This window comes from Hypomesus transpacificus, chromosome 9, assembly GCF_021917145.1.
Source record: "Hypomesus transpacificus isolate Combined female chromosome 9, fHypTra1, whole genome shotgun sequence".
Lineage (NCBI taxonomy): Eukaryota > Metazoa > Chordata > Actinopteri > Osmeriformes > Osmeridae > Hypomesus > Hypomesus transpacificus.
The window spans coordinates 5,939,543-5,955,845 of NC_061068.1; the positions used below are offsets into that span (position 1 = coordinate 5,939,543).

Consider the following 16,303-nt stretch of genomic DNA (forward strand, 5'->3'; position numbering starts at 1 on the left):
GTAGACCACCACATACGCTAACTTTGTTTATATCAATGTAAAAGAAAATGTGAGCTTCATCTGGTTTATCTTGGTAACTTTATTTAGTCACAAATGCTGACCTGCCTCCTGGTGAACATAGCTTTTACATATCAATGTTGACATAAAGAACATTTACATTTAGTCATTTTGCAGACGCCCTTATCCAAAGCGACTTACAGTAAGTATAGGGGCATTCCCCCCGAGGCAAGTAGGGTGAAATGCCTTGCCCAAGGACACAACATCATTTTTCACGGCCGGGAATTGAACTGGCAACCTGATAACTAGCCCGGTTCCCTAACCGCTCAGCCACCTGACTCAAAAGAACGAAGAAAGAACGCACATACACGTACAAAACTATATTTGAGTATATGAGTATATTTTGGCCTTTAGAGGTTACATGTATCTAAAATACAATAGATCTAACAGAGACATGGTCTAAAGTTTGCTCTTAATGTGGCATGACATTAGAAAATTAATTTCAATAGGACTACCAACATAAATAGGCAATCATGATAATACCTTTTAATCTACCGTAGATTTCCTCCCCAAAGATTGATTCTTTTTAACATAGTATTTGGTTCCCAGGGGAGAGCAGCAGGAGGACTGTGTGGTCAGTAATTAGACGACCCAGTAAGACATGGTAGCAAGATTATCTTCTTGGGCTGTCAGGGAAAGGCCAATATGCTGAACCTCCTTGACTGCAGAAACAGCTAACTGGAGCTGTTCTTTCATAGTCTGTTTGCATAGTGAATGACTGAAATAATAGAATCAGCACTGCTCACATTCCTTGGTTGAACTATGGGATGGATAACAGTGGTGTATTGTAGTACAACAGTATGTTGTAGTACAACATTGTGAATGTTGTAGTTATGACGGTTTCAAAGTATTTATTCAAAGTATGTTTGAAGTGAAGCCTACCCTATATCTGTTGCAAAACTCCATTGCATCTTATGCATTGTTAAATTTTTTGTCTCTTCTGTTCTTTGATGCTTATCTGGTGGTCCTTGTCTGTTTTGGGTCATTATTTATTACACTCATGCCAGGTCAAGACCCAGTTCATTTGCCAAGTGGGCCTACAGGTTAAATATGGTGATTTATGACCTCTTGTTAATTAACAGGCTGTTAATATGGATGTTTTCCTGCTTACCTGAAAATTTGACTATGGCCTATGCATCATTGGCTACTCTATGGTATGTGATAACGTGGTTTATCTTGAAGTTTCAAGACTTAAAAAGTTGTCAGTATGAAGCAATACAATACAATTCACTGTGCTATATTAGCGATGATTAGTGAGTGCAGCCTTGGAAGCACGACTTGACTTGAGGCTCGTGCAGAATATCTTGACAACCCATAGGATACTGACCAGACTGTTGAAATAGTGGGCGAGTGAGGCAGCGCGAGCGAGCAATCGAGCAACTGCGGTAGTAACGCCGCTGCATCAATGTAGCAAGTGCAGTCCATTGAGAGTCCATAAAATCGTTTTGTTTTAACGTCGACATGACCAGTGGAACGTAATAACAGAAGCAACTGAGCGTTGGAACCTGACAAGACTTCAACGCACCGTGAACTCTTTATTCACATATTGAAATCCCGTTCCTGAGATTTTTAATGGAAAATGGCGATAGGCATACAGTCTTGCAGCATCGTCTGCTCGGTATCTTTCCAGATTATCTTGATATTCAATGCACCGTGGCCTGGAGCGCAGGGTCTCACATTCCCTCAGCAATACACGTAAGTAGCTACATGTCGTCAAAGCAATAGAAAGCTGAATGTATACAATTGTCTATATAATATAAGTGTAGATGACTTAATATAATTTTGATCTTCTATCGATTTCTCTTAAAGTATTGGTGATTTAGGAGAAGCTCATTGGGTTCTCGTTGGATGCACTGTCGTTGCATAAGATCTGCATTAGGCTCCTAAATCCAAATCAGTTTTTATTCAGGTTGTTACCGTTGTTTGATAACATAATACAGGAAATCAAATAACAGTATAGGCGGAATTAAGTGTTATGTGCATGATTCAAGACTAATGATAATTTACAATAAACTACACAATTTATATCTTTGCAATTAAATTATGTATGGTTTTTATTTTTCAAATCTGAACACTAGGGAAAATGTATCCCTGCGTAACTCCATTTGCATTAGACCTATTCTTTGTGAAATTATTTGTGGGAACATCATATATATAGCCAACATAGCCAACCGTACTCAACATAAAATCTAAAATTCATGCTGAAAAGAGATTTAGTAGACTAGTTAACTTTCTCCCAGATATTTATGCTTGTGGTGGCCATTTGTCAACAAGATCAGTAACATAAGAACATTTTATGAAACATATTATTTATTTGGGATTTGGAGAATGTAAAATCATGTATGGATAACTCAGGTTATCGAATGAAACAACCGCATGGATTAACAGAAGCTGATCCATCCTATACAGTAGAACATGGGTTTGTATTCAAGTTAACCCTAGGTCCAATCGGCCTGCAGTGGAATCTGTGTTTCTACTTTTAATTATCCCCTGCTCGGCTCTCCCTTTTCCCCCTTTAACCCATCACTCATAAGAACAGCTGGCACATGACAACAGCTATCTGGCCTTTCTCCAGGCACTGTAGTCAGGCAGCATCGGTAAGAAGAGTCGCCAGATGGAACAGAGATCTTTAGGACTGTGTGAGGAAGATCTGGCCAATCACAGCTGTAGTTACTGGGGCAGTCAGTGCAGTCTATGAAGCAGGGAGGTGTGTGTCCGTGAGTGTGTGTGAATATATACTGGGTGTACATGAGGCGTTTATTGTGTGATAAATTGCCAGAACGGTAGCCTAATGTTCCTCCTGATTTTCTGCTGAGTGCCTTAAAACAACACCACTCCGTCTGCTCTGGGTCTCTTCATGTGAGCTAAATGAAGCAGAATCACCACACTGAAGAACAGCAGCTTCTACCAATTAAGAATTAATACTGCAGCAGTCAGGATTTATTCCCTCTCTTCTTCTTTCAACCCTCTAACCCTCCCTCCCCTCTATGGTTTTCTCCCACTCCCGCCCTCTCTCACGCCCCTCCCTCTCTTGATCTGCCTCTGTCTCTCTCTCCCACTCCTATCACGTTCCATCCTTTTTTCCTCCCTCCTTCCCACATCTCTAAGTGAATATGGGTCACAGCAAGTAGTCTTACTTTCTTCCTCGTCCCAGGGGTGTGTGTATGGCAGGTAACAAAGAGTAAGAAAGATGTGGTTCAGTTCCAGCACACGTCTGCAATACAGGTTCTCACAGGGTCTTGGAAAAGAGGAAATGGAACACACTCAGAAAACACAGGATTGTACTTCAGCTGCTCTGAGTCATACAGTTTAGGGCTACTCTGCAGATCTGTGGGCAGCAGTCATGTAACAAAGACTCTTTAGTCATGCAAATGATCATTTACATGCCTTTATCACTCTCGATTACAGCATATCGTATTATGCAATCGTTTCAGATGGTTTGTTTGTCTTCTATTACACAACAACAGTGTCCCTATCTTGTTTCTATGACAGGACAATAGGTTTTGTCACTCAAACAGTCATGTTGTTTTTCTATTTATGTACTTGTCTTCAGCTGTAATGGTGTATGTGACAGTACATTATGCTACCCATCCAACCAAAGTGGATGGTTTACTTTGAATGTCATGAAGCATTATATTATCTTGTTTCAGTCATACTTTGTATGTATTATAGCCTAATCAAAGGAGTAATTAGAAACCTTTTCACTGATACCACATATTTAACATGCATTTTTTCTTCTGTCAATTCTTTAACTTGCATTGTTCACCTAAACCTAGTCTTGTTTTGTCTCCAGGATAATGCACTGGGCCAGGCGGATCGAACAGGAGATTGACAGAGTCTTCCAGCACATCAGTGGAGCCCAGCAGCTGAAGTCGGTGAGGACGGTCTCCTGTGCCTTTACAAATGTACTCAGTACAAGTGTTTTTCTCTGAGAGTAGCCATGTGGAGTCCTCTGTACTTTGATTTGGTTTGTCATTCATGCTGTCAGAGAGTGAATGAGCCTGTCATAAACCTTCACTTGTCAAAAATCAAACCTTAGCTCTTCGGTCAGCCATAAGGCTACTTTTGCTGTTACTCCTCCCGCTGTGAGAGATGCGTGGGAGCATATCCATTGTTGTTTGAGTTATGACTGATGGCCATGGCTCGTGTCCTCAGTGTTTGTGTCACAGCAGAGCAGATGGTCTGGCAGCCTGTACTAATGCCTATATGTAAGCCATGTAGTTCTCCGTTCATTTGGTCGTTCATCCATAATTCTAGCCAGTGTCTGGAACAGGCTGGATCTATTGGGGACAATGAGCTTGAAGACATTGTATGACTCAAGATTACTTAATATACCTGCTGGCAATACAATTTGAGCCATAAATGACCATTGCGACTGTGTCTTTACATTAAAGTTATATTAACTAGCATGTCACAGCATAACAATACATATAGTAACACATTTGTAGGTACTTAGAATTGCTATTTAATTAAATGGTATTAAGTGTTACTGGTATAGATTATTCCAAAAGTGTATGTCAGGCACAGTATGGGTGAGGGGTGAAAGGTTAAGTGGAAGTTGTAAAGAGGCAGGGGAAAGTTGTGTTACCAAAACAAGATCAATGTTAACATCCACTAAGCCTTGGAATGCCCAACCTCAAAGTTGTTACTATACGTACTGCTATGAATTTATATAAATGGTATATACATGGCAAAATAAATAAAGTATACGTATAAAGTATGAAAGTTAATGTAACCTTAAATATTGCCCAGTTCTGTAAGATTGAGTTTCCAAATGTCTTTCCAGATCTACAATGAGAAAATAAGGCAGTTTAGCCTGGTGAAAAATTCACCCCGAGAAATTGTGGAGAAGGTGGCCTCAGATATAGAGAAGCTGCTGACCAAGAAGAGGGAAGCACTTGATGTAAGTCAGTAAATTCTTACCTTCACAGAAACAGACAATAATTAGATCAAACAAATAAAATATATAATAGGAACCCATTGCAGAATCTCAGTAACAGTTACTTTTCCATTTACTTTATTGAAAAATGTAATGTCTCTACTCCAGATTTAGTTTTATATCATCAGTGACCATATTAAGTAAGGGAGGGAGTCAGATGGGAGGGAGTCAGATGGCTGAGCGGTGAGGGAGTCGGACCAGTAATCAGAAGGTTGCTGGATCGATTCCCCGCCGTGCCAAATTACGTTGTGTCCTTGGGCAAGGCACTTCACCCTACTTGCCTAGGGGGGAATGTCCCTGTACTTACTGTAAGTCGCTCTAGATAAGAGCGTCTGCTAAATGACTAAATGTAAATGTATGTAAGTAATGTCATCCTGTGTGCAGTATTAATAGAGGACCTTTAAACACACCTTCTTCTCTCACTTTAACATATTTGATTTGCAGAAGCTGTCAAGAGAAGCAGAGCGCCTTCAGAGGGAGCATCCATGGCAGGATAGCAAGGTGAACCCCAAAAGAACACACTGTATTAGCCAGACAATATCCTACTCGGCAATCCTCAGTCGACTGAGAGTGACAGTTAAAAGTTTGAGTTAGTACTGGAATAAGTCATAAATGACCATTGATAAAACTCTAACAGCCGTTAACAACCGTATAAATCACTCATTCCACTGTCCATCATCCTTAAACAGAATGAATCATAATCTGAGGTCCGGAGATGATCACTTAGACAAAGCTAGAAGATGAGCTGGTTTCCGTAGCGCTATACTAGCTGATGCAGCGGCCTGAGTGAGCTCAGCCAGGGGGCTCTGTTGAGCCCGACACACATTGGCATTCCGCTTTTCCACTTGGTTTGGCCCATTAGCCCACTGATGCAGGGCTGGATCTATGGACTCAACCACATTCTCCCACGTGACCTCATCTTTCCCCAGGGCAGTGACTCTTGTTATGAGCATCACCACAGAATAGCAGTCCCTGTATTTGGCTGAGTAAATCAATGGGATAAACATTCTCCTTTTGCATGAGCCCTTTGTTTGATTGTTTTCAACACTGTCAAGATTAATGAACTGTGATGTGCAAACCAGCACTCTTATTTAAGATCCGTTCATGGTAACTTTTGTTCTAAGTTTCATTTGTGAGGTCAAGAAGTTACACCACACTACCACAGTAGTGATAACAACATCATGGATTTAACTACACATCACAGGGAAAGTTTTCAGAAAAATATTTAGTTAGTCTTATCAGAGGACTTGATGCTTGAAGATTTGTGTTGCAGTTTTAGTTGCGGTAAAAACTTAAACTACAGATACGGATTTACAATTATTTTTCTGTGTGTTTTGGACCTTTTTTCAGGAATGGGACATGAAGTATTATGACTCAAAGGCTGAGTTGGATTATGTGAGTCTGTATTGTTTGTTCATAAATTTGGCAATTTGTAGGATTTCTTTTGCTAATGTATTAAGAACATTCTATTCACACTGTTGATATTTTTTGCATTATCAGATGTTTCTGTTTGTGTGTGTCTGTGTGCTTGTGTGTGTTTGCTTACTCATGTATCTCTGTTTTTGTTTATGTGTAAAGTATTCCTTACAGGATGGTGAAGGGGAACCCAAAAATCCCTATCACCGAAAGTTGGAGTTTGTATATGACCCCTACTTCAAAAACAATGTTAACTACTCTAGCACAGCAGTTCAGATCCCCACAGACATTTACAAAGGAGGTATGTACAAATATTAGCTAACTAATTGCTAACAACTTTATCATGAGAAAACACATATGTCCACATTTGTCAGTTGATAGTTTTTTGTGGAGTTAAGTGTGTGTCTCTTTTAGCTCCAGTGATCCTGAATGAGCTGAACTGGACTCAGGCATTAGAAAAGGTGTTCATTGAGAACAGTAGAGAGGATCCCTCACTTCTCTGGCAAGCGTTTGGGAGTGCTACTGGAGTGACCCGTTACTACCCAGGTAAGTTCCCACCTGTCTGCAGAGCCTCAACACACCTCAGACACATTCCTGTGAAAATAAGATGATCTAAATGAAACGTCTCAATGCCTGACTCTATAGCCACACCTTGGAGAGCTCCCGATAAGATTGACCTATACGATGTTAGGCGGAGACCCTGGTATGGAAAGATTTCTTATCTGCTAAAGTTTTAAATAAACAACTAATTTAAATATTCCTAAAAATGATTATCTGAGAATGATTTACTGTGTCCCAGGTACATCCAGGGGGCGTCATCACCTAAAGACATGGTTATCCTTGTGGATGTGTGAGTGGTCTTTAGAATGTTTACAGTTTTCTGGTGGGTATGCATACGTGTTGTGTGTTTCACATTGTTAACACATTGTGCTGATCTTATTCTATACCCACCAGGAGTGGCAGTGTGAGTGGACTTACTCTAAAGCTCATTAAGGCATCAGTTATGGAGATGCTGGACACCTTGTCTGATGATGACTATGTCAACGTTGCCAGGGTGAGTTTTTTATTTAATTACAGTTCTCTTTACACTTTTATCCCTTTTGTCAACAATTCCACAGAGTCTTTCTGCAGACCTCACTTGTTTGTTCTCTGTTATATTTCCAATTAACATGAATATTCCAATTATGGGATGATATATAGAAATGTTCCCCCTTTTTTGTTTGTTTCAGTTTAATGAAAAGGCAGAAGCTGTGGTCCCTTGCTTCACACACTTGGTTCAGGCCAATGTCCGGAATAAGAAGATCTTCAAAGAGGCAGTGCAGCAAATGCAAGCTAAAGGCACCACAGACTACAAGTCTGGTTTTCATTTTGCCTTCCACCAGCTTTTAAATGTAAGTAAATAAAACCTCTACATTTAAAGCACTTCTATGGATGTCCATATTTATGACTTCTATTTAATCAGTTGTTTGTGTCGTTAAAAAGACAACTTGGGTTTTTTTATGTAGCTGTGGTCTGATAAAATAATAATAATAATAAGTATAGTAATTATTATAATAATATATTAAGTATTGTGCAACAACTTTCTACTAAATGACTTTATTCATCTTCATTCTTTCTATTTTTTAAATCTTTATCAGAAGACTAATGTTCCAAGAGCCAACTGCAACAAAATAATCATGCTGTTTACTGATGGTGGGGAGGACAGAGCTCAGGATATCTTTGAGCAGTATAACAGGCCCAACAGGACGGTTGGTTTCTCAAAAAAACTATTTTCTTATTATACGTGTTTGTTAAATGTTTTGTTGAACCTCCTCTGCACTTTCTGACGTTCATTATTTGTATTAAACTTCATTTGTGGTTCAACATGTCTTTCTCCCAAGGTTCGAGTGTTCACATTCTCTGTGGGACAACACAACTATGATGTCACACCCTTGCAGTGGATTGCCTGTGCCAATAAAGGTGAGTGGGCGTTTGTAGAGGGTCTTTAATCTAAACAGATGCCTCCTCTTAAAAAAATCCTTGCATTATAACCCGCGTGGTTATAAGTTCCTCACATACTGTAGCTCTCAACGTTGGCATTTCTTATATAGTAACAGCCATAAATATGTGGTGTTTCTCAACCTCTCTCTCTCTCTCTCTCTATCTCTCTCTCTTCCTCTCTCTCTCTCTGTCCCTCTCTCGCATGCTAGGTTACTATTTTGAGATCCGCTCCATCTGTGCCATAAGGATTAACACCCAGGTGGGTTTGTCTAGTGCCTTTCACACAGCTGATCCCTGGTCACTGTCCCTTGTTCATCTTGGGATTCTGATTTCTGGAGTTGTTTTTGTAATGGAAACATTTACGGAATAAAGCGAGTAGTTGTATGCTACACTGTATGGTGCTATGAGTGTTTTTACGTTCCTATGTGTCTTCAGGAGTACCTGGACGTGTTGGGCCGCCCTATGGTTCTGGCAGGCAGCGTTGCTAAGCAAGTTCAATGGACAAATGTCTATCAAGATGCATTGGTGAGACCATCTAAATGAGATGTTATCTATGTTTGCTTCAACTACCAATGGAAATTCAAATGAATATATATTTTACACGGAATCATCTTCCATTTCCTGTAATAAATGCATGTATCGTTTTTTGTTTATTTTGCTACTATCAATAAAGAAAATGTTTGTCCTTTTTAGGGTCTGGGGCTCGTTGTGACTGGGACTATGCCTGTATTTAATCTGACAGTGGAAGGCAACTCACAGGTACAGTTTAAAAATAAAATGTATATTGCCCTTTGCTGTTGTATATTCCCCTGTTATTTTCCAATATACATATGTGGTGATACAATAAACAATAATATATTATTGTCCCCCAGAATCAACTCATATTAGGAGTCATGGGAGTGGATGTACATCTGGATGAAATAAAGAGGCTGACACCGCGATACAATGTCAGTGCAGATCTCATTAACTTTCACTTCCTCACAATTTACTGTAAATCTAGTAAATTTACAGGCACAAACCTTTTCTGTTTTCCTTTCTTCCTCAGCTTGGAGCAAATGGATATATATTTGCTATTGATCCAAATGGATACCTTCTTCTGCACCCCAACCTTCACCAAAAGGTGATTCGACCTTTGATACAATGTAATTCCAAAATCCTTATCAGGAAAGGACTGTAAATAATGTGCAGTACACTGCACTGTAGTCGTTTTATACTTTTTTCATTTTAAACATAGCCTCTCATTGATTATCTCAGGATCATCTTTGTGAAACTTTTTTTTTTAACTTTTTGTAATTTATCTTTTGTTTGCACACATGACATTTCCTAGCTTGTGGATCTCCCAGAGCCTGTAACGCTTGACTTCCTGGATGCAGAGGTGGAGGACAGCAGCAAACAGGAGGTGAGGATGGAGCTTCTGGAAGGATCTCTTCTGCTGTGACCTGCTGTGTGCATGCCCAACTGATATACTGGATGTACAGGTACCACAGGGTGAACAGTTACTACGTTGTTATGTTTTTCATCTCCAGATCCGTCGACAAATGATTGATGGAAGGCCTGGTGAAACCCAGATAAAGACGCTCATCAAATCCATGGATGAGGTATGTCATCGATGTCTGTTTGTTTTTGTGTGACGCGTTCAATCATTCAGATAAAAGCGTATCGTCATTTATTTATTTATTCCATTGCAGCAATATATTGATGAAGCATTTCGAACTTACACTTGGACACCAATTAATGGCACAGATTACAGGTGACTGTGCATTGAATTATGGTTTCAGAATACACTAATGGAAGCAAAATTGTTAGACATTTCTAAGAATCTGCTTCTATCTCGACTATTTACCTTGTGTGTGTCATCCATCCCTCTGCAGCCTGGGTTTAGTACTGCCTACTTACAGTGAATACTTCATCCAGGCAGACTTGAGTGATGTGATGCTGCAGCTTAAGTGTGAGTATCTGTCTGTTAAACCCCACTCTTATCTCCCTGCTCGACTCTGCCAAGAGAGGTAATACTCTGAAACCTCTCCCACTCGTATAGATCTACAATCACTGCTGCCCAGTTCCTTTGAAGAAGGAGGCCATGTTTTCCTGGCTCCCAGGTAATGTATGCATGTGTGTGTTTATATGTGTGTGCGGTTTGTGTGCATGTCTGCAATATAATAATCTCATTTATTTTATCTTTCCTCCAGAGAATACTGCAAACGCCTGCATATCTCTGACAACAACACACAGTTTCTGGAGAACTTTGTGTCCCTCATGGTAGAGATTACCCTGGAGTCTGAAGATTGTGAGTTAATCTGTTTCTATGTACCTGAAGAAGATGGATGTGTGCTACTTAATCATCAGTCTCACTGATGGCATGCATACACTCACGTCAAGAGTGGACATTAACATGTTGACAGAACTCTAAGCCATTCAGTTATCCATGGTTTGTGTGATCTTAGGTGATCAAGGCCTCATCCACAACCTGATCTTGGATTCTGGAATCATGTGGCAGCTTGCATCCAGAGTGTGGAAGAACAAGGATCTAAATTCGTAAGTGGACTAAATATTAATTGGTGGCATAAATAAGCTTTGCATGAGTGATTGTTTATTTTTTACAGCTTCATAATATTGTTTCCCAAAGTTTCTAAAGCTAAGACTAGGACCTTTGTTTGATACAAAAAATGATTGGTTTCGTAATAGGTTTGGTTTTGGTTATTTAAAGACCTAAAAAAAAAATAGATTAATTTTGAATGTTGAATATGATTTAAAAGAGTTTGTAAGACATCATACTTATTGTCTCTTGTCCTACTGTATTTTAAAGACAGTGACACCACTGTATCATGTGCTTCAGGTATGGCTTCCTGGCTTTATTTGCTGCAACAGATGGGGGAATTACTCGGGTTTTTCCAAACAGGTGAGAGAAAAAGAAGTGGGTTATGGGGCAAATTCTGTTTTCATGTTGTGTTACTTGACTGTATCCTGATGCTGCTCAGCTAGTGAATGAGCTCTCTTTTATACGGCTCAGTGCTGCTGAGTCATGGGATGAGGACCCGGAGCCCTTCAATTCCAACTATTATCGCCGCAGCCTTGACAACAAGGGATACATGTTTAGACCACCTCTCAGAGCCTGTGAGTCCACATTTATGATATGTGAAAGATATCTTAGTATTTTCTATTTGGTTCAACGTAAACCCTGTCAACCTCTTGTTGTAGCAATGGAGGAGGCAGCAAGCTCAGAGAATGGCTCTTTAGGGATTCTGGTCAGCTCCTCAGTGGAAGTTCATTTTGGAAACAAGATTCTGAAACCAGCAGGTGGGAATTATTTATAATTCGATTTTTGTGAGATTATTAAATGTCTGTTTGGTGCAGAGCAGCTCACGGTGTCTTTCTTGTTTGTCTTCATTGTTAGTGGTGGGAGTGAAACTGGACTTTGAAGCTTGGGTAGATAAGTTTAAGATCTTGGCCAGCAATGTTTCAGACAGTCGCCAGGGCTCACACAAGGTACCTAAATGCATATGCTCAATGCAAAAAAGAGCAGTTTTTGGCATGACTGTGAAGTGGTTTTAACAGGCTACATTTGTAGTCAGTGTAAAGAGAGATGATTTCAGCTTTGCCTTCCTTTGGACAGTGTGGTCCTTCCAGAAGCTGTGAGATGGACTGTGAAGCTAACACTGATGTAAGAATATATTTTCTGTTGAAAACCTGATTTATGCCTGCAGCAACATAGAAACGTCAATTTTGTGTTGGATATGATTTAAATGAATAAGAATTTAAAGGAGGGAAGGGAGTAAGATTAAGCATCGGTCACTGCTGTAATAATCCGTACAATACTTTGTCTCTAGGACCTTTTGTGTTATCTGATTGACGATGGTGGGTTCCTCGTCATGTCTAATCAGAGAGATCACTGGAAAAAGGTACGCTCTCTCATTTGACTCGTACAGTATGTAGCTAGTGTAGCGACTGAATAGTCTTGATATCAGGTTACAAACTAAGTTTCTATTACTTTTACAGGTGGGCCTTTTCTTTGGTGAGGTGGACCCCTTCTTGATGCACGCCTTATACAACAACTCCATCTACGCCCGACGCCAGTCTTTCCAATACCAGTCAGCTTGTGAGCCTGTCAGCAGCAGTCACACAGGCGCTGCTCCGAGGGGCATTTTTGTGGTCAGATACCTTACATACATCCTATTTTATTACATCATCAACATAGACGTGCTCTCATTACCGTTATACCTATGAATAATGAGTTTTATTCTCTGTCACTCCTTTCTCAATGGAATGTTTCAGCCCTCAATTGCAGACATCCTGAGTTTGGCCTGGTGGAGTTCAGCAATGGCATGGTGAGACACTCTTGTTAGCCCTCATCATGATTTGGATGTCTGTTTAACTGAGCCTAGTATGGTCAGATTGTAACTGAGCCTACAGAGGTGTGTTTGCTATGGCCGCAGTAGTTCATAGAATGACTGAGAGACACAAAACAAGCTACGGATCAGCCATTTTACCATGTCCTTCTCTAAGATAATTTCCTTCCACCATGCCATTGTGCTTTACTCCCGAATTTTTGTGGTAATGTTTCTTGCACATCTCCTTCTTGTCTCACTGTGTGCTTTCTGGTCCGTTTCCCAGGTCTTTAATGCAGCAGCTACTCTATGGATTGGCTTACAACAGTTGGCTTTACTCAGGTTTGTGCTCCCAACACATGCGTGTGTCCTAGCCAGCTTGGCTCATTTGCCATGCGAGTTATACTGTGTGTGGGTGTATTGCAGGCGATATTCTGGCTGAAGGGTTCGATATCAGAGAAAGCAGCTGTGTAACCATCCAAAGTCAGTTTTACTTCACCAATACTACCAACTCATACAATGTGCTGCAAGATTGCGGAAACTGCTCCAGGTTTGTGTGAATGCAATTGCAATTTGTCACCACCACACATTTTTTGTATACACGCCAGCATTGATGGTTTTTATTTCCATAGGTTGTTCCATGCTAAGAGGATAGACAACACCAACCTGCTTTTTGTAGTGGCTGAAACATTGCCCTGCAGCTCCTGTGAGATAGAGAAACTGACCCAGAGCAGGACAGAATGTATCCTTCCTACGTTAAATGGGTTTAATGACTGAACCGGTTTATAAATTACCCCCTAAATTCCCATTTACTGCCTTCATTAACCAGTCAGATAGCTTCTTAACCCATGTTTACAGTTCAGGAGGAGAACCCCTGTGAGGTTTTGAGCTCTGCACGTTATCGTAAAGGACCGGCTAACTGCTTTGACTACAGTGCTGGGGTAAGGAGATGTATAGAGTAACAGATATGTTTACGCTGGTTATCACTATCCAAATGTAACATATTTTTTATTCCCTGATGAAGGAGAACACTACTGAGTGTGGGCGAGGCCATTCTCTACAGACTTCAGTTGGAATCCTAATTTCTATTCAGTTGATCCTGGTTCTCCTTTGTCTCTAACACCTGGGTTAGATCCAAGTCAAGGTCATATTCCTGCCATTTCCGTAACTTTGTTTCATGTTACACATACTGTAATCACCTCAGGTCATTTTTGACCTCTGCCAAAACAATGGGTATGGTGTCTTCCACAACTGAAAATGTATGTGCATCCTTCCTTTCTACCTTGCCATTCTGCCATTTAAACCTCGAGATTTTTATGACAGAGGGATTAACTTTAATTATGCATATCTCTGAAAACCACTCAATTCATTTACTTTAATGCTTCCACAAAAGCTTGGTAGGATTGACATGCTTCCAAAAGCCAAGAAGGCGCTGAGAGATCAAAAACATTGCTAAGAATAGCTAGTCAGTTGTCAAAAACACATTTTGGTCTCTTTAATTTCCTGTTATCAAACATAATATATATGAACAGATGCACACACTGTGTGACTTCATTATCATACTGTACATTTTGATAACATTTATTATTACATTTGGAACATTGAAGAAGCACTTATTAAGCCTCAACTTGCATCTTGTACAATAATTAATTTCATCTTGAAAGCTCATGCACTTGTATGCTATTGTATGGGGAATGTAGCTTATTGACAGCTTTTGGTGTTTTGCTTTAGTTATGCAGCTGCCATGCTGAACCTTACTTGTCGATTACTTCCTCGTCTGATCTGAGCGTAGCCCCCAGAGCCTTTGTGGATATACAGTGATATTTTTGACAAGCTGTTTTGATGAAATATTTGTACATTTTCTTTTTATGTCCACCTGGCTTTCCAGCCAGCAGTGCCTTGGTGCACTCCTATTGGTTGGCAGAGACTTGGATCTTATTGTTCCCGCAGCCCCTTGAGAATGGCACACAGATTCTATTTGACTGGTGAGGACTATGAACCAGACTATGAATGACAGAGTTTGATTCTCTGTATTGATTATGTACTGATGGACTGCAGAAGGTAAGCTGGTTCAGTCCTGGACTGAATTGTACATTTTCTGTTTTGGAGCTAAGCACAGTAGACACACAGTTGGACAACAGCTGCTGTATGACCTCTCTGCCCCCGGGGAGAATAAATATTTTACCCATGTTTTTTTTTTAATGATAATGGAGAAAGGTGTGGAGCATGGAAGAACAAACTGAGATACTTGATGTAATCTCTTGGTTCTATGGTTCTAAGTCAACCTGGACCAAAGCACAGACACTGTCCAATGATTGGAATCCTCATTACCTTCATCAAAGTATTTCTTTTGCCAATCATGAAGACTCTGTGAAGCAACAGACTAAGGCACACTAACTTCTTCAAATAATGGCTTCAAAGATACTTGACTGGTATTTTACCAAGGTTTTCAGTATTCATTTTAGTAACATTGTGTTATTGATTAAAACAAATCTGTATGCATTTATAGACAGCATTTTGTGACACTAGTCTAGACTGTTTATTACTTACTTTTAAGGTCAGTGTTATAATTGAATATGTTGGGTTTTAAAGATACTTAACTGCATGGTATTGTCACAGAAATTACAGTCAATGTGAATACTGTAGATTACTGTAGGTACTTTCTGTTTATTTTTCCTTCTGAGGGCTCCCTCCCTTCCAGTGGGAGTGGGATTTAACATGAACGCCACCTGAAGGGTATTTAAGGATATTCATACGAGGCATTTGGTAACAAACAGGACAGATGTAATGCTTTAGGATGGATTAAATGAAAACAGACTGGTGTTGGATTACATGATAAATGACCGTCACCGTCTGTCCTCACAGGATAAATGCTACATTTTGCGTGCATGGGTCAGAGTTTGTAAATAAGTGGGCTGATCTGCCATGTTCTACAGAGGGGGTTTAGGGTTAAGGGTTAAGGGGGGGGGGTTGCATGGAATTTGATGCTGATGTCATGACGTGAGCATTCTTAATCTTACCTGTGGTCAATGAAGTTGAGTCATTGATTTATAATGCACACAGTTTGTTTTAATGAAATTCAAGGATAGTTGAATGTTTATACGGATTTTGGCTGGGCATTGTATGCAGTTTACATGAAGTATACAGTATTTTTATTTATTAAGTATGAAGTAATATGAATGTCAGTGTCTTTCTGTGCAGTTGATTTGGTTTGCTGCTACTGTTGTCATTTGCTTGGGACAGAGTTGCCTCTCTTTGTGCCAGCCATGTCACCTCATTTATTGTACAGCTGACGCCAAGCAATCGTTGGACGAAGACCAACTTTGTAAAGATTTACTCAAATGCATAACAAATAATATACATGTTTATATCTGATATTTGGTGATTAAAATCTGTTCATATTTTTCACTTTAGCTTTATGGTGTGCTCCTTTTCACTCATGTCCATCATTTACTTTCAGTCATTTTAAAAATGTATTTTGAATTACATGTCTGTGTCCATGAAACTAGTTTATTTTACTGGTAGTACCACATGACTCACCATGGATTCAATTTCTGAAATAATTTGTTTAGGATTGCGTTGTCCA

At 39.8% G+C, this 16,303-nt stretch overlaps 1 protein-coding gene across 1 annotated transcript; it reads left to right on the top strand.

Moving 5' to 3' along the window:
• The first annotated feature begins 1,417 nt into the window (after positions 1 to 1,417).
• cacna2d2b (calcium channel, voltage-dependent, alpha 2/delta subunit 2b) lies at positions 1,418 to 16,303 on the top strand. Its single transcript, XM_047026248.1, has 38 exons — positions 1,418 to 1,752; positions 3,851 to 3,932; positions 4,844 to 4,960; positions 5,441 to 5,497; positions 6,347 to 6,391; positions 6,575 to 6,713; positions 6,827 to 6,958; positions 7,058 to 7,115; positions 7,212 to 7,262; positions 7,367 to 7,466; positions 7,642 to 7,803; positions 8,050 to 8,160; positions 8,293 to 8,371; positions 8,602 to 8,651; positions 8,828 to 8,917; positions 9,086 to 9,151; positions 9,265 to 9,339; positions 9,438 to 9,512; positions 9,720 to 9,791; positions 9,919 to 9,990; positions 10,081 to 10,142; positions 10,264 to 10,340; positions 10,431 to 10,491; positions 10,582 to 10,679; positions 10,837 to 10,927; positions 11,229 to 11,291; positions 11,403 to 11,506; positions 11,591 to 11,689; positions 11,787 to 11,878; positions 12,006 to 12,053; positions 12,220 to 12,291; positions 12,389 to 12,541; positions 12,665 to 12,717; positions 13,004 to 13,059; positions 13,144 to 13,267; positions 13,350 to 13,459; positions 13,576 to 13,658; positions 13,742 to 16,303. The coding sequence occupies exons 1-38, from the start codon at positions 1,637 to 1,639 to the stop codon at positions 13,835 to 13,837; spliced, it is 3,291 nt and encodes a 1,096-aa protein (XP_046882204.1). The 5' UTR covers positions 1,418 to 1,636; the 3' UTR covers positions 13,838 to 16,303.